Here is a 22523-nt window from a genome sequence, read left to right on the forward strand (position 1 = left end):
CTGGGCGCCGCCCCATAGGAGTGACTTCAAAGGGCCTGTGCGGAGCTCCCGCGGCCGGGCTCGGGTCCGCGGCCCGCGCAGCGCAAGCCGGGGCAGGATCCCGGACGTCGGAGCCGTCCCAGCCCCGGGGTCTCCGGGAACCCGGAGGGGGTGCGAGGCGGCCGGCGGCGTGGGCTGAGGGCGGGTCTTCAGAGCCCCCTGAAGTGGGAGGGTCGGGGCCGCGGCGGGGCCAATCCGGGAGCGCGGGGAGCGGGGGCGGGGGCCGGGCGGAGCGGGGTCCGGGCCGGGCGGGCCGGGGGCGGGGCGCGGCGTCCCGGCGGCGGCGGCGGCGGCGGCGATCCTCAGTGTCCGCTCGGCTCCGGCTGCGGCTCCCGCCAGCGATGCCCCACTCCGTGACCCTGCGCGGCCCTTCGCCCTGGGGCTTCCGCCTGGTGGGCGGCCGGGACTTCAGCGCGCCCCTCACCATCTCGCGGGTGAGTCCGGTGGGCACGGGGCGGCGGGGCGGTCCTGGATCCGAGACTTGGTCCTCGCGATCCGCCCGGGACCCGGATCCCCGACGGTCCTGAGGCTCGAAGGCGAAGGATTGGCCTGGGTGACCCGCAGCATATAGAGGAGGCTTCCCGGCTGGGCAGTGTCGCCCCAACCCCTTTTCCTTCCTTCTGCTGGGCCTGCCTGCCTGTCCCTTGGAGGAACACCCCACGAGTTCACACATCAGCCTTCCTGCTGGCCTCACTGGGGGGCTCGCTGCAGGTCGAGGACGGACCGCAGTCGCGGGCCAGGGGTTTGGACAGATCTACAGAAGCTCGGCAACCCTGCTTAGACTGAACCCAACCTAAAGATTTGGAGCAAAATGACTGAGAGTCCCCTCCCCTTATCAAAGGTCACTGCCCGCTGAGCTGGGGTCCTCCCTGAATCTGAAAAGAGAAGGCTCCCCCACACTGGTTTTGGGCAGTCTCTCATCAGTGACCTCAGGTGACCTAAGGGGAAGTAACAGGAGGAATCTGTGGTTTCCAGGAAAAAGAGAGACTTGGCTCTAAGCTTGTGAGACCTCTCCCCTCAAGGCAAGGGGCTGGGTTAGCCTCAGCCCAGTTCCTCAGGATTCCAGGACCACGCTCTGCCCCAGGCTCAGGTCAGAGGAGGGAGGGAAGGGGCACAACCCCGGGCTGGGCTGTGGACAGAGAAGCAGAGGAGAGGACTCGGGCCCTATCAGAGGGGGTGCCCATCCTGGGGGAGATGGGATCCTGACCCAGCCTTGGGGCACCGGGACCCAGACTCAGCCCCTGGGGGTCCCAGCCTCAGGGACAGAAGAGGAGAGAGCCCAGGCCCTGCCCTTGGGGGCTCCCAGTCTGGAGGGAAGCAGCGGAGGGCATCTGAGAGTCATCCCTTGCGCCCGCACAGCTGCTTTGGCCTTTCAGGGGCCTGTGCCGGGGAAACTGAGAGTCACCTTCCCCCACCCTCCTGCCACCTCTCGCCATGGGGGCCGGACCAAGCTGGCTGGACTTTCAGACACTTCTTTCCAGTTCTTGGGAGCGGGGTGGGCACCCGGTGGAGTGTGGAATCATGGAATCCCATTGCTGGGGGCCAGGGTGACAGGCAGGCCCAGCTGTCCTGGGAGGCCTCCCACATCTGCCCTCACCCCACACCACCAGGTCCCTGGGGCTGAGGGAGGTAGGCCGGCTACATATCCGGGAGCCTTTCATCTCCCACTTTCCTGAGGGAGCCCTGCTGGGGGAGGGGGTGAGCATCTGTGTCTGCCTGTGTATGTCATGCTGTGTGTCCACAGAGGTGGGCTGGTGGGGGCGCTAGACTAGCCGGTGGGCCAGGCATCCTGGGTGTGAGGCTGCTGACAGGCTCAGTGGCGGCGGCTGACGGCCACAGGCGGCAGGGAGCAGAGACATCTGTTGCCCACGCGGCTGGCTGCCTGCAAGGAAAGGCCTCCACACGTCACAGCGGCGGCAGCGGCGGCCTTGTTTGGAGCTGACAGTGATGCAGGCCCCTGGCAGGCAGGCAGGCAGGCAGGCAGGCTGGGAGATGGTTTGCCTGGAAGAAACCCCCCTTGTCCCCCAAAGTCACATGGCAGCAGCTCAGGCCTGAGGAGCCAGGATGGCTGAGCCTGGGTTTGGGTGGGATCTGGGGAGATTTATGGGGCTGGGGAGGCACAGGCCACAGCTTGCCCAGCAGATACCTCAAGGGCAGGTTTGCAGACACTGAGGATAAATGGGAGTGTCCTCACCCCGGGGGTTCAAGACCCAACCCTCTCGTGCTTCCAGGGCCTCTCCCACCCAGAAGGGACAGCTACACTCAGACAGGGAGGAGGCTGGCAGCCTGGCAGAGCTGGGACCTTGCAACCTTAGCTCACACAGTCTCAAAGAACATTGTCCAGGGCTCCTTCCTCACAGACTGCAGTGATTGCTGGCTTGGGTGCATCCACAGTGTTCCAGGCCACACCCTGAAGGGTGTTGGTCCCAGCTCCCCGGCAACTGGTGCTGGGAATGAGCATCACTGTGTGCCCGACGCCCCACGGGAGGTTTTTGTCCTGATTGTCTCAAATAGTTCGTCCTCACAGCAGCCCTTAGAAGAACTCCCTCTGGCCTTACATTATTGATGGGAACACTGAGGCTCCGAGAGGCTAAGGCAGGGGTGGGCAAACTTTTTGACTCGAGGGCCACAATGGGTTCTTAAACTGGACCGGAGGGCCGGAACAAAAGCATGGATGGAGTGTTTGTGTGGACTAATATAAATTCAAAGTAAACATCATTACATAAAAGGGTACGGTCTTTTTTTTTTTTTTTTAGTTTTATTCATTTCAAACTGGCCGGATCGGGCCGGATCGGGCCGTAGTTTGCCCACGGCTGGGCTAAGGTGTGGTACCCTGAGAAGCAGAGCAGGGACAGGAATCCAGGCCTTTCTGGAGCTGACTGGGACTCTTTGGAAAATATGGCACCTGATCTCTGGCTCCTCGCCCGTCCCAGCCTCTAGGCTGGGTGGAGTGGAGCAGGGGCTGGGGCGGTAGTAGCCGCTACAGGTAAAGGGGCTGGTTCATGTCCCAGCCTCCCAGCTGACTCACTCCCTCCCTTCTGTCTGTTTATCCTTCACTCTGCAGCCAGAGGGATCGGCTTGAGTTCAACTCTGTCCTGTGATTTCCCTGCTTAGAACCCTCCATGGTTCCCATCCACCTAGGAGAAATGCCAGATTCTCACCTGGGCCTACAAGGCCCACAAGTCTGGCCCCAGCTCCTTTTCTGACTTCATCTCTTCTACTCTCTTCTCATGAATGATGTTTCAGCCACAAGCCTGCTTTTATTTTTACTCTCGCTCCCAAATGAGCCATTATACATGCCAATCCTTCTACCTGGGACAATCTCCCTTTTTGCAGAAAAACACACAGTAGTTATGAGCATAGGACTTGGAAGCAGTTGACCGGGATTGAAATCCTAACTCCCACTTACCAATTGAGTGTCCTTTTCTTCTCCGGACCTCGGCCATCTCACCCAGCAAATGGGCTCGCCTTCAGGATTAATGAGACAATGCATGGAAAGTCAGTGGGGAGAGTCACCATTTCCTGGCCTCCCGCCTCTCTGACCAGAACTCTCCGGACTAGTGGAGCTGGCAGGAGTTCCAGCCACCTCTGCTTTCGAGAACTTCCCCCACCCACAGGGGCCTGAACGCACCCTTGTGCTGGCTGAGTCATCCTGCAGCCATCCCCCTGAGGAAGAAGACTCCTCTTCAGTGTGGGGCCCGGGTGAGGCGCCCCTCCCCCTGAGCCTCTCTTTCTTTGTCTGTAAGTAGGGATGACAATGCCTCCGTCTCACCAGGTGCTTGTGAGGGTGCCAAGAGCTAGTTATGGGTAAAGCGCCGAGCCTAGGCCATGTCACAGAGGAGGTATCCGTGAGGAGAGGGGGCCTTCAGGAGGGATGGGATGGAGGACAGGCCTGTGCAAGTACCAAGACCTTATGAGTGAACATTAATGGTGGCAGGTGGCTGCGGGTGTCATGCTCCAGAACATTCCTCAGGGCAGCTTATTGCAAGGTAGGTCAGCTCGGGCAGTGCCGACACCAGGACTCCAGCTAAGGAGCTGCCAGCACCTCAGTGTTGTCCACTCACTACTGAGCACTAGCGACGCTGAACCTAGCCAGGTTTCCAGAAGACCCCACCCCCACCAATAGGAACAGGGTGACTGGCAGCTCCGGAGGCGCAGCAGAGCACCCAGGAGGGACTGGGTGAGAATGAGGGTGCCTAACATCCTTTCCAAAGGCTGTGCCAGGACTGGGGATGGGTGAAGGGCTTCCTAGGCTGCCCACTCAGGCTTTCTGGTGAGCCTGTCCCCAGCCTCAAGTAGCCCTCATCAGGGGACCAGCATTGTAAGCTGTGGATACCACTTGATCCTCTGGGGTCAGTAGTGACACTGGGGAGGCCTGAGTGAGTGCCTGTCCTGCAGGGAAGTGGGGCTAAAATTGTGACCCAGGAATTCAGGCTGGGAACTGGAAGTAGATGGCCCTGGACATACCTGGGGAGGTGATGGCCCAGACCTAGAGGGAGGCACCAGCAATGTTAAGGGAGCAAAATGGTACAGGGGATGTACAGGGTACGGTGGGAGCCCAGAGGAGAGGCTCCCAGGGGACACAGCCTCTCTGCTGAGACCTGAAGGATGAGGAGGAGTAGGCTGGTCATTAGGACTTGGGATCAAAGGAAAGAATGTTCCAGGTAGAGAACAGCATCTGCAGAAGCGTGGAGGTGAGAGACACCTGGTGCCCGGAGGACCCCCTGGACATTCCGATGACCTAGATAGAGTGTGGGTGGGTGGAGGTGAATGTGGGGTGGGCACAAGAGGAAACAGGAAGGGAGCCAAGGTCACTAAGGGTTTGACTGTCGGTCAAGGGGTTGCTATGCGATCTGGCTGGGTGGCGTGATTTGTGAAATGTCCATGCTTTGTATGTATCTAGGAGCACATGCCTCCCTGTGTGTCCCTTGCATATCCTTGGGCACATGTGCAGGCTGCAGGAGTAACGTCCCGCTTGTCCCAGCCCAGAGGAAGCTCCTCGCATATGCCCTAACACCCCACCAGGCCTCCAGGTGCTGGAATTGGGATGTTCAGAGCAGAGGCTACACAAGGCCACATAGTGACGAATGCCTAGCTATCTGACTTGTCCACCCACAGGTCCATGCTGGCAGCAAGGCTGCACTGGCTGCCCTGTGCCCTGGGGACCTGATTCAGGCCATCAATGGTGAGAGTACAGAGCTCATGACACACCTGGAGGCGCAGAACCGCATCAAGGGCTGCCACGACCACCTCACGCTCTCCGTGAGCAGGTACGCACAGGGAAGGCGGGGCCAGGATAATTGGGAGGGGGGTGACCTCAGGGGAGGATAAGTTATGGGTGGCCAGCATCCTGGGTGTGCTGGGCCTCACAGCCTCTCTGCTTTAGCGCCCAGGCACCCCAGACCTAAGGAGTAGCACTTTCACAGGGGCCTGGCAGGCACTGGATATGGCGATGACTTAAAAAACAGAAGCCCCCTTTAACGCTGGGCTGGACGTGTGTTGGGAGCTTAGGGCAGGGGGAAGCAGCTCAACATCAGGGCTGAAATAAGACCTTGGGTAGCCTCCGGAGGGGAGACTTAAGTCCTTTCCTCGCCCCTAGATGACCAGCTTAATGACCAAAGAGGTTACTTGTCCAACACCTCCTTTAGTCCTGAATCAACTTGATAAAGTAAAACCTAATATAGGCCCCACTCTACAGATGAGACAACTGAAACTCAGAAAGAGTAGAGGGTACCTGGCCAGCGTAGCTCAATGGTTGAGTGTCAACCTATGGACCAGGAAGTCACAGTTCTATTCCCAGTCAGGGCACACGCCTGGGTTGTGAGCTTGATCCCCAGTGTGGGGCTTGCAGGAGGCAACCAATCAATGATTCTTTCTCATCATTGATGTTTCTATCTCTCGCTTCCTCTTTGAAATTAATAAAAATATATTTTTTTTTCAAAAGGAAGAAAGACTAGAGGGTGCTTAAAGTCCCACAGCCAGGGAGTTGGGAAGTAAAATTTGACCTCTGGTCTCTCTCACTCCCAGAAACCCCATGCCTACTTGGCTGCTGACCACTCCTACCAGCCCCATACCTGCTGTGCCCCAGCTCCCCACTGTGGTCCATGCCTCTGCCCTCGTTACATCTGGATGCCAAGGCCTATGTAATGTTATACAGTCTCATGAGGGGAGGACTGGCAGTCACTAAGCCCCATCTGTGGCCTATAGATGGTCTAGGATGGAAGGTCTACCTGGGGCGTCCCATGCCATGCTCAGGCCCTGGGTCTTTGCTCAGTTCTGAGAGTAGTAGGCTGGGTCATGGCAGACTGAGATCTCCCTGCCCCCTGTCTTGCCTGGATCCAGTGAAGTCAGGCATAACTGCTGAGCTCTGCCACATTCACTGATAACAGGGACTTTCCATGACCCCCTGTGGACATGACTGGGAGAAGCCTCCCCAAACCACAGTACAGCTAGCCATGTCTTAGAGATGGCAGGAGGGGGTTGATCCATTAAACACAGTGGGAAGGCTTCTGAAGTAGCCCCCATTTGTGTCTGGCCCAGGTCCAGACTGGGGTCAGGGCCCCTGGCTATGCTAAGTGGGTCCAGATGTAAGCCCAGGCCTTGTGCACTCCTCCTGGCCCACAGTGCAGAGGCCCCAGCCTGGGAGTTCAGCTGCGCTGGTCCTCATCCAGACTCTGGGATCTTAGGTGCCCCAGATGACCCTGTGCTCCTGGGTTTCCTTCTCTGTAAAGCAGGATCACATTCATCACCCTCTCCCAGACGGAGGTTCAGGCTGGCCCGGCGAAGCGTCAGCACTGCTCTGCCCACGAGTGGCCTCTGAGGCCACCCCACTTGGCTGGGTTCCTGGGCCCTGACTCACCTCTCGCTTGACTCTTCTGGCTGAATAAGGGAAGCCCTGGTGGTGCTGGGGCTGGGGTAGGGGGAGGCTCACAGCAGGCCTGAGTCAGGAGGTTCCCAGAGGCAATGATGTCAGGCAGGGTGGCGGGATGGGGGCAGGGTGGAGGGCCCCCTTCCTTCCTTCCTTCCCCAGTCATTTGTTCCAAGCCAGGCATGGATGGAGCCCGGAGCCCACTGACCTGTTCCACTCTGGGCGTTTCAGTCCCCAAATGCTGCCTGGCCATGGAGCAGGTGCGAGCACAGTCTCTACTATCACAATTCCCGTCCCAGCTCTGTACTTGGCAACTGCTGTCTTCCACCAAGTGATTTAATCTCAGAGCCCTTAGCTTCCTCGACTCCAAAATGGGGACTGTCTTGTGATCCTGGGTTTGAGTGATGATGATGTATCAAGCCTGCTCGGTCAGGGTGAAAACCTGGGGTCCAGTCCTCAGGCACCCTATCCTCAATCATCACACATGCAGATTCTGGGGGATCGATACACAGAGGCCCTGATACCTCTCTGGGCCACCATCTCTTCTCCTGGGCACCTTCTCACCTGTAAGACCCCTGACTCTGCTCTCTCTCCTGCCAGGACCTATGCTATGCTTGGGCCCCAAGGGCCCCCCTCCCCAACATGGGCTCTTCCCAGTCCAGCTTCCCTACCTGGCCTCTTGTGTACAGAGGGCTTTTATCCTCCACAGACTTCTCCATAGGATGAGAAGTGAAATAAATGCCGAGTTTCCCTGCTATGCTTATTTTGTCTGGAACTCAAAGCCAGGTGTCTAACAATTCAAGCTAACCCCCACTTTCTGGGCATGCTCTGTAGATCCATGACTTTCCTGGCATCAGTTCCAACCCTAGGGCCTCTGGTGGGGACTCTGTTACCCATTATGTGCAGTACAAGATGCTTTTGCACAGCCCACCTTTTGGCTGTCACTTTACCTAAAGATGGCAGACGGAGTCACCTCCCCAGCCTGAAGTGAAGGTGTGGAGATGCAGGTTGACACATGAAGAAGCCCTTCATTCTGATCTGATTTCTTGAGCCATCCTCAGGGCTCTGGGACTTTGGTGCTCTCTGACCTTCAGACTTCAGACTTGTACTTCTCTTCTGGGCAGAACTTCAGGGAAGTATAAGGCAGATAGCCACATGGGATGTCCTTGGTTTATCCCCAGAGTTCTCAGTGGGTGGAGGCCACAGTGAGAGCTGTGAGTTGGGGCAGTCACTAGGTAGCCTAGCTGAGAGGGCTGGAGCCAGATGCCAATAGTGGTGGTGTTGCCCTGGGCAGCAGAGGTTGGTGCCACAGACCTCCAGACAGCTGTGGGGGAGAGAGGTATTTTGCAGGAGGCAAAGGAATGGACAAAGGCAAAGGTGAGGACTGGGGATAGTGCAGAGGCCCCAGTTCTTTGACCAGGCAAAGGCGAGGAAGTGCAGAGGGGGTGCAGACTACAGGTCTGTGAGTGGGGAGAGAGGTAGGCTTGAGCAGCTGGCCCAGGACCTCAAGAAACCCCAGGAAGTGGATGCAAAGTAGAAACCCCAAGAGGCTTTTGGGGTAGAGTGGAGACATTATTCCCCTTTGGTCTAACTAGCCTCACTTCATACCCACCAGCCAGTCCAAAGTCCATGCACCCCTGGCCTGCCTTCCCACAGGGCTACTGAGTGGTAGGACTGGGCCCCAGGCCAGTAGCCTCCAGGCCTGTCTGCCCTGCTTGTGTCAGGTTAATGATGTTTTTTTCCCTCCTGAGTGGTGTTTGGCTTTTGGTTTCTATGGTGAAGCAGGAATTTCCTAATGGCCTGTTTCCCATCTGGGCTGGGCAGACATTGGTGATGACTCTGCCGGCATCAGCAGGAGGGAGGCACATCCCTCAGCCTCCATTCCACCTCCCCCAGAGCCCATGGATGCCTGACCCCCAGGCCTGGCCAGAGGCTGCAGACAGAAGAGGGCTGAGTGGATGAGCTCCCAGCTGATTGATGTGTGAGGCCTGGCTCACTCTGTTGGGAGGTGGCCCTCTTTTTGCTGAGCTTATTTATGTAGCTCCCTCTCTAGGAATCAGACCAGAGAGAGATGGAGCAGCTGGTAGGGAAGGGACACACAGCCCCATCCCAGGTCGGTGGCAAATCTAGAGTCATGTCTCCTTGCCACAACAGCCACCACTCTGGTGCCGGGAAAAGCACTGGGGTAATTTCCTTCTCTGAACAGGGTGTCAGGCCGGGTCCTGCGTGGCTCTGGGCCCAGACCCCAGGCCTTCTTGGTCTTAGTTCCCAGGCAGAGTAAGCAGATATATCTGACCATCCTGATTCCTGCCACAGGCCTGAAGGCAGGAGCTGGCCCAGTGCCCCAGAGGATAGCAAGGCTCAGGCACACAGGATCCACATCGATCCCGAGACCCAGGTATGTAAAGACTCAGAGCAAGCCCAGGAAGAGGGGCCAGGCCTGGTCCACAGGTTTAACTGCATTGGATGTCCTTACAAGGCTCTCAGCTCCCCAGGCCAGATTGAAGCAGGAGACTTCTCTGGGCCATGCCCATGACCCATCCTGGGCTCCCCAGGTAATGGGCACCTGTTGGGGATTCTGTCTGTACTCCAGGCAGTCCTGGATTCTGGGACTAAGGTGTCTGTGGTTGGGAGGGATTGGGCCAGGCCTTGGCTCAGGGATACCACCCACCCAGCTGGGTTTCACCCTGGTGCCCAGTGATGCCAGACCAGGAGGAAGTCACCAGGCTTGGGGACAGAGTGGGGACAACCTCAGGCTGTGGGCTGACCACAGGCAATGGAACATTTTTGTATTTCATCCTGGCCTTGAGTAATCACCTGGCCAGAGCCAACCTCAGGCCATAGGGCTGACCTTTGAATGTAAGGTACTTCCGTGCCCTATCCAAGGCTGAAATTTTCTCTTGGCCACCCTGGGATTGCATCTAGCAGACTTCCGGCTAAAGGCCTACCTGCTCAGTCACCTCTTCATGTATAACAAGAGTCACAGCCATGGTGCTGTCCTCAAGGAGAGTGAGGGGGGCCAGGCTGTTCTACAACCTCTTTTTGCCATGGGCCTGAGAGGCACCCAGTTGGCAAGACTCCGGCATAAAACAGCCCCACCCAGCTCAGCATCTCTGTGCCACATAGTTTGGGCAAGGTGGAGACTGGACTGGTATGTGATGGAGCCAGAACTGTGGGGCCATCACCTCCTGGGTGCTTGTGTCCACTCTTGCCATGGAGGCTTTGCTGAACTGGAGGCAAGGATCTACTGTGGCCTCTCCCTCACCATCTATCAGTCCCCACCTTGCCTTTGCTGGCATCCTCGAGGCCACATGCTTACCACATGCCAGGGAGTGCCTGTTCCAGAAGGGGCGAGACACGTAGGAGTTCTGGGGTGGCAGAAGCCAGGGGTCTACGGCGTCCATGTGACTCTGTCAAGAGATCGGAGAGGAAGTGGGAGGGGAGAGGTGAGGAGGGAGGGGATGGGGCAGTGTAACAAAGAGGCTCTGGGTGTCCTCTCTCCGGGACTTCCGTGTTCTTGCAGACTCGTGGCCTCACCTGTGTCTCAGAAGCTTGCTCTGGTGGTCCCATGAACCCGAGGCTCATGGCAGCTGGGGAAGGGGGGGGCGGGGGACACAGACAAATCAACCACACTTGGGCCAGGCAGAGCGGAGCAGCATAGCCCAGGCCTCCCACTCACGTGTGAGGCTCGTGCCAGAGTGGATAGGACCAAGGGGCCTGAGCTTGCTCTGTTCGGTCTCCAGGAGAGGCTCAGGGCCAGTGGACCTGGGGGGCTGAGGGCTGGGCCCAGAACCCAGGCCTTCTTGGTCTCAGTTCCCAGGCATAGTAAGCAGATACAGCTGACCATCCTAATCACCCCACACTGTCCCTCCCTGACCTCTTCGAGGACCAGGCTGCTGAGGCTGGAAGTGAAGGGATTTTCCACAAGCAACAGGACAGCCCCTCAGCTGCTGCCCGCCTTTTGTACTTAAAAGGTCATGAGCTCCATGGGTGGCGAAAGAAACACCCCCACCCCGTCCCTGCAGGACTGTATCCTCAGTAACACAGACACAGGGCCCATTGTCCCACACTGCCCCCACCCTCTGCCTACAGGGGAGGAGGGTGGGCCCAGCTGGAGCCCTCAGAGGAGGAGAAAACCACAGTTGGCCCTAAGGCCAGCACTAGCTACCCTGGCACGCACGCCCACGAGGGATGCGGCAGGGCCAGCAGGAGCTTCAGGCCCACTTTCCATGTAGGGTTATAGGCGACTCTCCTCTCAGGCCTCACGTGGGGACGCAGGAGGCACTTGGTACAGCCCAGAGCAGAGGAAGGATGGTGATAGGAAAGGTTGCCTGGAGAGGGTGGCATTTAAGCTGAGAACCAGGTGATGGGTTAAGGCAGTGGTTCTCAATCTTCTGGCCCTTTAAATATAGTTCCTCATGTTGTGACCCAACCATAAAATTACTTTTGTTGCTACTTCATAACTGTAATGTTGTTACTGTTATGAATCGTAATGTAAATATCTGATATGCAGGATGGTCTTAGGCGACCCCTGTGAAAGGGTCGTTCGACCGCCAAAGGGGTCGTGACCCACAGGTTGAGAACCGCTGGGTTAAGGCAAGCATGGAGGAGCAGGCAGCCCTTGCACACTCATCCTGTTCTCTCCAGACTGGCAGAGAGCTGGAGCTTGGATTCTGGAAGGTGCCATCTACCCATCTGGACTCAGCACCTACCTCCATCCAAACTGCGTGTCTCACATTTTGACCACAGTCATGTGGGAGACAGTTTCCCCCATTCTGCTCACTAACCCAACCAAGGCCTCAACAGCCAGATCAGCAGCTAGCAGGCACTCAGAGTGCAAGCACGTACCAGTGCACCACCACACAGAGAGGAGCAGCCCAGGAATGGGGCTCAGGTATGCCCATGACACCTATTTATCCAATGGGCATTTGCTGTGTGGCAGGCATTATGCTAAGTGCTTTGTATGCAACGGTCCCATTTTATCCCCACAAGGAACTTATGATATAGAGACCATCACATGCTCCATTTCACAGACGAAGAAACAGAGGTTCAAAGGTGAAGTGACTTGCTCAGTGAATGAGTGGTAGCGCTAGGACCGAGGTCACCATGGGTGCCCTACCCACCGAGTTCAGACCCAGAGCGGCTGCTGCATGGGTGGCTGTGGAGGAGCAGTGGCTCTGATGACCCTGCAATAGACTCACACCCTGCTGGGTAGGGGTGAGAGGGGTCCTTCCTCCAGGACCCTCTGACTTCCCCTTCCTGTTGAAGCCTCCTCTGTACCAGGCCAGCCTTGCCCGCATGGCCAGCCTTGCCCGCCTGCTTGCCCAGCAGACATGCATATATGAGAGTGCTCAGGTTTCTCAGGGCTCTTGTTGGGCCAATGGGGACAGTGTTTTCCTGCTGCTCTTGCCTTCTTGATGGGGGCCCACCTGTGCACCTCTGCTTTGTCTGTTGGGGTAGGGCATGTGGTGGTATCACCCCCATTCAGCTGCTGGTCCACCCATTCATTACCCAAGCTCCTGCCCAGCTCAGAGCCTGCAGAAAGCAAGGGCCGTCAGGCAGAGCCCTGCAAGCTCAACTGTGCCCCAACGCTGGAGGCAGCCTGAGTCCAAGCCAGACTTATTCCCCCCAAGTTAGGCATCCTTTCCTCCCCACCTAGTGTCCCCATCCAGACTGTAGAGCAGTGGTTGCCAACTGGTGGTCAACAGACCACTGGTGGTCCATGAGGTCCGAAAGGTTGGCGACCACTGCTGTAGAGCAAAGGGGATATTTAAATGTCACCTTCCAGGCTGAGGCTGAGACCACCTTCATGGCCTAGACGATTGGGCCCCACCCTACAGCCAGGCTGCACTGGCCACCAACCTCGTTACAGCCACGGAGGCCGCCATCGTCCTCCCCAGGGTGACCAGCACTGGCTCTGTGTATATATGTGACTCAGTGTGTGTGACCAGGTTATGTAGGTGGATTGGCTGGTGTGTGTTGTCTTCATGCACACGTACTTGCCAGAGCGTGCGTGCCTGTGTTCACATTGCTGTGGGCATGTTTGCCTGCAGCCGGGGCAGCACAGCCCTGGACTCTGCAGAGACAGAGGTTCCTAGACCCCATTCAGACCCACGCCCATAAGAAGACTCCTCGTGGGCTGAGGAGGCATGTTCAGGGCATCACTCCTCAACATGTTTCAGCCATGGACATCAGCCTGGCCGTGGCGTAGTGGGCTGGGGAGGTTTGAACCTGGCCCTGCCTCTGCCCCTCATCTGCTGTGCCTACAGAAGGCCACCTTTTTAGCCTGGAAAGCAGGAAATGGGGGCAGAGGTACAAGCCTAGAGGAAGCTGACCTCACAATGGCCCATGTAAACCTCAGCCTTCCTCCCCAAAGGTCCTTGGGCACACAGTGATTGGTGACCCTTCCTGGCTATAGGACAGAAGTTCCTTTTTTGTTTCTAGCCATGGACCCATCCAGTATCCAGGACAGTTCTGGCAAGTAGGAAGGTTTGGCCCCAGGACCACCTCAACAAGGAAGCCACACACACTGGCCTCAAAAGAGTTTCTTGGGATGCCCCCGCCCCAACACCATCCCTCACGGCACTGTGGTCAGAACCACCACAGGGCTCATGAGCCAAGTCTGAGTCTCAGGTCTGCAGGGTTTTGTGCTGACTTCCTACAGGCATTTCTCATTTCGGGGTGGGGGATGGGGGGGCTGAACCAGGCCGAAGGCTCAGCCCTTACCCACAGACTCCCTCCCTGGCTGGGCACCATCACCCAGAGATGCTAGAGCAGGGATATCCAGCCAGCATCCCAGAAGGCCTGGCATAGCGGAGGGGGTAGCTGTACTAGGAGTGGCCAGAGGCCCTACCCTAGAGGGTCTCCCAGTACCTCAGACCTCTCTCTCTCCTAGGATGGCAGTCCAGTGACCAGCAGGCGGCCCTCAGCCACAGGGATTGGTCCAGAAGATGGCAGGCCAGACCTGGGATCTCCTTATGGGCAGTCACCTCTCCTCTCAGTCCCTCACAATGGCAGCAGCAGTGAGGCCACCTTACTGGCCCAGATGAGCACCATGCATGTGTCTCCACCCCACAGGTAGGACTGGACACGTGGTTTTTGCAGCCACACCTAGATCCTATCGTAAGCCCTGACCCCTCAGATCTCACCAGGTTCCATCCTGACCCTGATACTTGATGGTTGGATCTCAGCTTGCTTGCACACTGACCATGAAACTTTCACCAGACCTCTGAACAGGCAGAGTGAAGGTTGGCACTGCATCTCTTTTGCCCAGTACTGACCCAGGCAGAGGCCTCCCGCGGAGCCGCGACTGCGGAGCCCACAGGGGTTCCGAGGTGTACCGGATGCTGCAGGAGCCTGCCGAGCCCCTCGCGCCCGTGGAGCCCAAGCAGTCAGGTTCCTTCCGCTACCTGCAGGGCATGCTGGAGGCTGGTGAGGGAGGTAAGACGCCAGCCCTTCCCCCATCTTCCTTCCCACTCCTGGTGTTCAGGGATCGGCCCCTCCCTGCGCCATCCCTGGCACGGCCCTTGCCCTGAGCTCCCCAAACCCCATCCCCAGCCTGTGTGCCGGGGGTCCCGAAAGCCAGGCTCAAGGGCTCAGCCCCACACCCCACAGAAGTGAAGTGTTTCCCTTTTTTTTTTTTTTTACCTCCGCCCCTCCGCCCCTCCGCACCTGGCTCTTGCCTCCTGCGCTCGGGCTTTCAGGGGAGCGGCAGGGACCTGGCAGCCCCCGGAACCTGAGGCCCACGGCCAGCAAGCTGGGAGCCCCACTGAGCGGCCTGAAGGGGCTGCCGGAGTGCACACGCTGCGGCCACGGCATCGTGTGAGTACCAGCCCTGCCTGCCCCACCTCGACCCCGGTTCTCCCCTGCCGCGCCCCACGCCCGGGACCAGCGGGCTCCAGAACCCGTCTCCCAATGCTGCCCTCTGCCGGCCTCCCACCAGGGGTACCATCGTCAAGGCGCGGGACAAGCTGTACCACCCCGAGTGCTTCATGTGCAGCGACTGCGGCCTGAACCTCAAGCAGCGCGGTTACTTCTTTCTGGATGAGCGGCTGTACTGCGAGAGCCACGCCAAGGCGCGCGTCAAGCCTCCGGAGGGCTATGACGTGGTGGCAGTGTACCCCAATGCCAAGGTGGAACTCGTCTGAGCCGCTCCTGTAACCCCACCCTCCACCTCTGCTTCTTTTAATGCCCCGTGCGGCCCGTGTAAATATGCGTCTGCCCCTGCCTCTCTAATAAACTCTCTCTGCTGGGCCTCGACCATGTCAGTGCCTTCGCCTACCTCCCTCCAGTGCAGGCCATGGCTTCCGAGTGCCAGCTGTTCAGAATCCAAGCCTGTCTTGGGCACCGGATGCAATGGAGAGCAAGACAGGCACTGTGCTGTCCCAGGAGGCCACAGCCTGGATGGATGGCAGACATAAGTCACAAGTTCTGTTCAAAGGGAGGCGAATGAGGTCCGGGGTGCCGTAAGGTGACGTCATGCCAAGGGATCTGACCTTCGTGGAGTCAGGGAAGGTGTCAGCTGAGAAATAAGGAGGGAAGAGCCGTACAGTGTGAGGAACTGTGTGTGCAAAGGTGTGGCAGAGGCGAGCACAAACAGGAAAGGCCCGGTCTTGCCACCAGCATGAGCGGGGGCACCCCTAGCAGCCAGAGGAGGATTGCCCCTCGGGGTGTGTGACTCGGGGAGAGTATCTGTCTCCCTGCATTCTCAGAAATCTCCCTTCGGGTGTTTCTCCCTTTTCTACTCTCCCTTCCCCTCTCTCACCACCAGGGGGCGCGCTCAGTGGGGAGGTGGTGAAGAAGGGCGGAGATTTTAGAACACTCGCCTAGGGCCGCACCCTTCAACCTCTCCAAAGTTGAGAGTAAACACCCAATTCAGAGGCCGGTTGTTGTTACAGTGTGTGCGAGGCAGCCTCGATCTTTTCGCAGCTCGGTAGCATGCATCCCGGTAGAGACTCTCACGTTTAAAAAATATTAATGCTGCCAGAACCGGGGAACTGTGGCTGCTCCTGGACTCCGGGTCATGTGCAACTCCCCTCTCCTTAGCTTGCTCCCGACTAGAAGCAGCCTTGTTTATTTAGTCCCGTTTCATGTAGTGAACCCGAATAATATGCGTTTGTGCTATTGTCAATGTTGTACTATTGCAAACCACATAAGTCTTATCAATTCACACTCTCACCATCAGCACACAGCAGTACGCATTTCCTTGCACTCTTGCCAACACAGGACTTTTTTTTTTTCGTGCGATATGTAGTTGCTTTAAGTTGCATTTCTCTGATTACCAGTGATGAGCATTCACTCAAATATATATTGTGTTTGTGGGTGCTGAGCAAACAGTGGGGAGCAGAATGGTCTTCTCCAAGAGTTCTTGGGGGGAAATGCCCTAAACCAGAGGTTCTCAACCTGTGGGTCGCAACCCCTGAAAATACATCCTGCATATCAGATATTTACATTATGATTCCTAACAGTAGCAAAATTACAGTTATGAAGTAGCAACGAAATTAATTTTATGTTGGGGGTCACCACAACATGAGGAACTGTATTAAAGCGTCGCAGCATTAGGAAGGTTGAGAACCACTGCCGATAAAGCCTTTACTCTTTTTACTGAGGTTTAACTTCTTTTTTGTTTTGTTAATCCTCACCCAAGGATATTTTTTCCATTGATTTTTAGAGAGTGGAAGGGAGGTAGGGGGTAAGGAGGGGGAGAGAGAGAAATGAGAGAGAGAGAGAGAGAGAGAGAGAGAGAGAGAGAGAGAGAGAAACATTGATGTGAGAGAGACACATGGATTAGTTGATCCCAGGACCAGGGATCAAACCTGCAACCCAGGTACCTGCCCTTAGCCAGGAATCGAACCCCTGAGCCTTCCATGTGCACGCAGGTTGATGACCTGACTACTGAGCTACACTGGCCAGGGCTATTTAACTTTTATTATAATTATTTTTTTTATTTCAGAGGGGAGAGAAGATATATATAGAAACATCAATGATGATGAGAGAGAATCACTGATCGGCTGCCTCCTGCACGCCCCCTACTGGGGATCCAGCCCTCAACCCGGGCATGTGCCATTGACCAGAATCGAATTTGGGACCCTTCTGTCTGCAGGCCAACGCTCTATCCATTGAGTCAAACAGGCTAGGGCTATTTAACTTCTTAATTATAGGAAGGAACTTTACATATTTTTGTAGGAATCTTTGTTACTCTCACTGATCTATTTTCCTATTTTTTGTGACAAAATCACATTGGTTTGATTACTGTCATTTTAGAGTTTAATATGCCCATCTCTCCTCCTTGTTCTTTGTTTACAAACACTTCCAGGCTATTCTTGCACATTTTCAATAGTCGGAGGTTTAGATTCAGTGTTTCAGGCTCTGGAAAAAAACAAGCAAACAAACCTCTGAACCGTGGCTGGGGTTGCCCTGAATCTGGAGAGGCACTTGCTGAGAACTGCCGCTGCGCCCTTTTCTCCCAAGGAATACTGCACAATGATCTGCGCTCACTGTCCCAGCTATGCAGGTGCCCAGAACGCCTTCTCCTAGTGTTGACTTCCGTTTTCTTCCTGTTGCTCTGTGCTCCTAGGACTCCTTCCAACAGCTCCTCCCGCCGCCCTTCCCCTCCCTGCGGGAGCACAGGCCAGGGCACTGGGCGAGTGTCCTTGAGAAGTGAGATGAGAAGAGGGCCTGGGCCCTGGGCCTGCAGACAACCGCGGCCCCACCCCAACCCCTTGCCCTCCTGGCTCCCCAGCCGTCAGCGCGCAGCGAGGCCCCGCCTGGAGCGGACGGAGGGCCCCGCCCCGGCGCCGAGCGCGCGCGCACGTACCCACGCCCGCCCTCCGGCGGCTTCGCCCGGTCGGAGGGTGTGGGAGCGTCTGCGCGCCCCTCCCCGCCTCGCAGTGCCTGCAGACGAGGTTAGGGCCCCACCCGGTCAGAGGCGGGAATGGAGGGGATGACAGGCAGCCTGGGGAGCCAGGGAAGCAATTAGGCGCAGGAATCGGTGGAAAAATACAGGCACAGGCCTCCACCTGGCTCTCGGACTCAAACCGAAGAGACTGCCACCCACAGCCCCACGCTCACTCGCCACTGTACATCCACCAGCCGCCGGCACTCCGCTTAACCCCGGGACGCGCCATCACCCCCTCTCCCCACAGGGTCTGCTACCCAAACTGAAGGGTCCTTGAGCTGCCTGGGCACCATCTGTACCCCCAAGAACAAGGGCTGCACCCCCACAGGGCTGCAGCACCCAGGGAAGCCCTTCCTAAGCAGGCACCCGGGTGAGGGGCGGGGGAGGCAGGAGCGAAGAGGAGTGGCGCCCAGAACCTCGGACTGATCTGTCCTCTCCCTGTTCACGACGCTGCCCAGGGGCCCTGACTGAGCCCAAAGGTGGCGAACGTCAACATCTTGGGCCAACGTCCGGTGGGACAATATCTCTGTGGCCCAGGGGCCCCAACTCAGCGTGCGCCAGCCCACCTGGCCCAGGCCCAACGCTCATTACTGTCCCCAAACCTGCTCCTCTCTCAAGCCCTCACCCCGGAGCCTTCAAACTAGACTTGGACACCTTCCTCTACACCCTGCCCCCACCAGCCCATCCTACCCATCATTCTGTCTGGGGTTCTGCCTCTTAAGCATTTCTGGGACCCATTTCGGGGCAGCTGGAGTATTCCCGCACTCCCTTGCTTCATGGACCCCTTCATGGTCCCCAAGGCCCTGAGGACAGAGCATCTGATTGATCAATTATAGGCCTAGCATTTGAAAACTCTCTGACTTCCTGTTGCTGAACTCTTGATCTCGCTTTCTCTGCTTACCAGACAGTTCATTGTTTGAGCCATCCTGCCTTTTCATACACCTCAGACCTTCTCTCAAGCTCCAAATGCCTTTATTTTTTCTTCTCCATCCAACAAACTCCTACTCACTCCTCAAGGCCCAGCTCCACTGTCCCCTTCCCACAGAAAAGCCTTGGCAGAGTTAGTAGTTCCCATCCACATGCCCTCCTGCCGGAAGCCAGTCCATCCTTGCTGCTTGACACAGTCACTGCAGGGAAGAAACATCTGCACAGCATATGTTTCAAGGGACCTGGCGTATATAGCATACTGTTCTTAATATGTTTTCTCCCTTTCTTGGCGCTATGTGTTTTAACCAAGGTCACCTCTCCGAGAAAAGGTTGTTTCCCCAGGTGGGGATTTTTTTCCCTTGAATTAGGGAGGGAATAAAACCCCTTAACTAAGTGCCAGGCAGGTAATTAATCACTTTAACTACGAACAATCACACTTAAGCTACATAATCTTTACTTAGGATAATCTCATTCAGTTACTTCCTTGTAGCTTAATAGAACAATAGAGTAGTGACCTTGGAATGGAGATAAGAAACGCCCTAACCTTTGGAATAGAATGGATAGGATTAAAAGCAACTGGTATAAATACAGATGTAACAGGAGAGTAAAGACAGAACCTGGCTAGGCTGCTGATCAACTGAACACTGTCTCTGTGTCATTCCTTCTTCGCTGACTCCATCCACACCTTTGGGAACCCCTGGACCTGCTGGTGTTGGACCCCAACAACTGGTGCCTGAACAGGGATGTTTCCAGGGTCTACTACAGAGAGGATGCTTGGGTTTCACTGCTTTTAGAAAACGACAACGTTGCATTCCACAAAACCACCTCAGTTCAGAGCTCCGTGGGCCTCCGCAGTTCCACGGGAGGCCGTCCCGGCCCGCGATGAACGCGCACCAAAAGCCCGCCTCGCAGCCCATGGGCTTTCCTGGCGGCCCGGTGGGAAACGCTGACATCAGGCTGGCTCACTGCCCTGCCAAGGGCACCTGGGCCGGCCCCTCCACATCAACCTGCAGTCCATTGGTAGCGCCTGCACAGAGCGTGCCTGGCTTAATTGGCGCTGCCTGCAGGGGACGAGCCCCTGCCGCCTGGGTTCTAGAGGAAGGGCCTAGGCAGGGCCTGCCTCCTTTGGCTCGCCCAGCGCCCCGCCGGGATCTCTACCCCAGTGTCACCCGCTCCCGCTCCCAAATGGGCTGGGCACGGGGAAGACCTGCCAGAGCCATGGTGGACGAGGTGGTCCGCATTGCCAAGAAGATGGACAAGATGGTGCAGAAGGAGAACGCGGCTGGAGCATTGGATTTGCTGAAGGAGCTTAAGAATATTCCCATGACCCTGGAACTATTACAGTCCACAAGAATTGGAAAGTCAGCAAATGCTATTCGCAAGCACAGTACAGATAAAGAAGTGATATCTTTAGCAAAGTTTCTCATCAAGTCTTGGAAAAAGTTACTAGATGGACCATCAACTGATAAAGGTCCTGACGAAAAGGAAAAAGATACTGCAATTACATCACAGAATAGCCCTGAAGCAAGAGAAGAAAGTCGCTCCAGTGGCAATGCAAGCAGCAGAAAGGATGAGACGAATGCTCCAGATACTTATGTGTCATCATTTCCTCGGGCGCCAAGCACTTCCGACTCTGTACGGTTAAAGTGTAGGGAGATGCTTGCTGCCGCCCTTCGAACAGGAGATGACTACGTTGCTCTTGGAGCTGATGAAGAAGAATTAGGATCTCAAATTGAGGAAGCTATATATCAAGAAATAAGGAATACAGACATGAAATACAAAAACAGAGTACGAAGTAGAATATTAAATCTTAAGGATGCAAAGAATCCAAAGTTAAGGAAAAATGTGCTGTGTGGCAATATCTCTCCTGACTTATTGGCTAGGATGACGGCAGAGGAAATGGCTAGTGATGAGCTCAAAGAGATGAGGAAAAACTTGACCGCAGAAGCCATCAGAGAGCATCAGATGGCCAAGACGGGCGGAACCCAGACTGACTTATTCACATGTGGCAAATGTAAAAAGAAGAATTCTACTTACACACAGCTACAAACTCGTAGTGCTGATGAACCGATGACAACATTTGTTGTCTGCAATGAATGTGGAAATCGATGGAAGTTCTGTTGAGTTGGAAGAATTGGGAAAAAGTCTGGACCACTGAGAAAATGGATTTTGTAACTGGCTTCAAAACTAGGCCAAGGAAGTCGTTTTTCTGCAAATCAGATTTTTAAAGAAAATGCATCCCTATGTCTTTGTTTTTGACATAGTATCATCCTTTCTTAAATGCCTGTAGTTTCAGATCAGTAGGGAGACTACATAATAATTATATGGTATCGATTTCAATTTTTTCCATTTTTATAAGTAATTGATATTAAACTTTTATCAATTAAATTTTTGGCAATTTATTTTTTTCCTTCTTAAAGGAAAATTACTTTTTTTACAGTCTGAAACAAACACAGTAGAAATGTTATTCTTCTCAGTTAATACATAAATGAAAATTATAATATAAGCCAAACCAATGGACATGGACAACAGGGGGATGAGAGCATGAGTGGCGGGGAGGAGGATGGGGGTTTAATGGGGTGGGGGGTGAGGACACATTTGTAATAATTTAACTAATAAAGAATTTAAAAAAAAGAAAATTACATTTTTTCTTTATTGGCATGTACCTGCAAATATTAAAGGAGGAGAAAGGTAATATAATTGTAAGTTTATTAAATGTGCTGTATACTTGACCAGCTTATCTAAATTGTACATAATATTTGAACTAGCATATGAAATTCTTTTTAATTATTATATTCACAAGTCTGGGATAATTAGATATTATTTTGCATTTGTAACTAACCATGATCATTATTTCTTGTAATTTCTTATACATGTTTATTACTTGATCTTAATGGATTTTACTTTTGGAAACATGACTTGGATTTGTTGGAATCAGTTCAGTTTTGTTTTATGTACCTGTCTGAATTTATACTATTTTAGTTTTGCAGAATATTGCAATGGCAAAGAATGAAATGTCTAATGGTTTTCCCCTCATAGGAAGATATACTGGGAAGGAAATGTTAGTGTTTTAGTATAGTGCAGTTATTAAAAATAGCTCATAATTAGGTTTTGATTTGGAAAATCAAAGGCCCATTGCAGACCCACATAACCTTTCTCTGTGGCCACTCAATAGGCAACCTCATTATTTCCCCATATTCTACTCAATGCCACCCAAAATGCTTCTGCTCCAGCATTCACCTTACCTCGGGAAATGAAATCAACATCTCACAGTCAATTCCATCTTCTCCCCCCACCACATTCCCCACTGTAGCTCTTCCCTGGAGGATCTCAGTCCATTTACTGCTTTCCATTCCTGCAGGCACAGCCCAAATTCAGGACACCACCATCTCTCACCTGGGTCATTCACCCTGCCCACAGCTTTGACTGAACTCCCTCTATCCTTTCTGCGCTCCACAGACAGAGTGCTATGTTAACAGTGTGCTTCTGATCATGTCATTTCCATATATAGAACCCCTCAAAGGTGTCCCTGCCCCCAGAATGGACACAGATCTCAGCAAGGCTATCAATCCCCTTTACCCAACCCTGATGGCCTCTCTTATCATGTGCAACCTCAAACTCGATGCTCCAGCAGCCTGGGCACTTCAACGTTCCTTGGCCTTCCATGTCATTCTTCCTGCCTAGAACACTTCTCTCCCAAAAGCTTGTTTCCTCTGAAAGCCTTCTGTGGGCCCAGCCTGAGCCAGGTTCCCACACAGACCCCATAGCTCCTCATGGATGAATTTCATGTAG

General features: G+C 55.0%; 2 protein-coding genes across 4 annotated transcripts; both read left to right on the plus strand.

Annotated features, from left to right (window-relative positions):
• Window positions 1-289: 289 nt before the first annotated feature.
• Window positions 290-15166, plus strand: PDLIM4 (PDZ and LIM domain 4). 3 transcript variants are annotated; one of them, XM_059698331.1, is made up of 8 exons: window positions 340-473; window positions 3104-3741; window positions 5158-5309; window positions 9224-9305; window positions 13803-13984; window positions 14181-14347; window positions 14611-14728; window positions 14850-15166. In XM_059698331.1, the coding sequence occupies exons 3-8, from the start codon at window positions 5242-5244 to the stop codon at window positions 15052-15054; spliced, it is 822 nt and encodes a 273-aa protein (XP_059554314.1). In that variant the 5' UTR covers window positions 340-473; window positions 3104-3741; window positions 5158-5241; the 3' UTR covers window positions 15055-15166. The 3 variants fall into 3 exon arrangements, with proteins under 3 accessions (XP_059554315.1, XP_059554313.1, XP_059554314.1); XM_059698330.1 differs by lacking the exon at window positions 3104-3741 and having other exon boundaries at window positions 294-473; XM_059698332.1 differs by lacking the exons at window positions 3104-3741; window positions 14611-14728 and having other exon boundaries at window positions 290-473; window positions 14850-15067.
• Window positions 15167-19874: 4708 nt separating this feature from the next.
• On the plus strand, window positions 19875-21113 carry LOC132235623 (transcription elongation factor A protein 1-like). The gene has a single exon (XM_059698333.1). It carries the CDS (start codon window positions 19917-19919, stop codon window positions 20853-20855), a length of 939 nt encoding a protein of 312 aa, XP_059554316.1. The 5' UTR covers window positions 19875-19916; the 3' UTR covers window positions 20856-21113.
• Window positions 21114-22523: the final 1410 nt, after the last annotated feature.

The sequence above is a fragment of the Myotis daubentonii genome, chromosome 5, assembly GCF_963259705.1.
Source record: "Myotis daubentonii chromosome 5, mMyoDau2.1, whole genome shotgun sequence".
Taxonomy (NCBI): domain Eukaryota; kingdom Metazoa; phylum Chordata; class Mammalia; order Chiroptera; family Vespertilionidae; genus Myotis; species Myotis daubentonii.

Bases quoted from the DNA above. Each gene is read 5' to 3' on its own strand.
- PDLIM4 (XM_059698330.1), top strand. From the start codon at position 381: ATGCCCCACTCCGTGACCCTGCGCGGCCCTTCGCCCTGGGGCTTCCGC. The intron at 13,985-14,180 runs GTAGGACTGGAC...TCTTTTGCCCAG, and splicing joins CATGTGTCTCCACCCCACAG to TACTGACCCAGGCAGAGGCC. The intron at 14,729-14,849 runs GTGAGTACCAGC...GCCTCCCACCAG, and splicing joins CGCTGCGGCCACGGCATCGT to GGGTACCATCGTCAAGGCGC.
- LOC132235623 (XM_059698333.1), top strand. From the start codon at position 19,917: ATGGGCTGGGCACGGGGAAGACCTGCCAGAGCCATGGTGGACGAGGTG.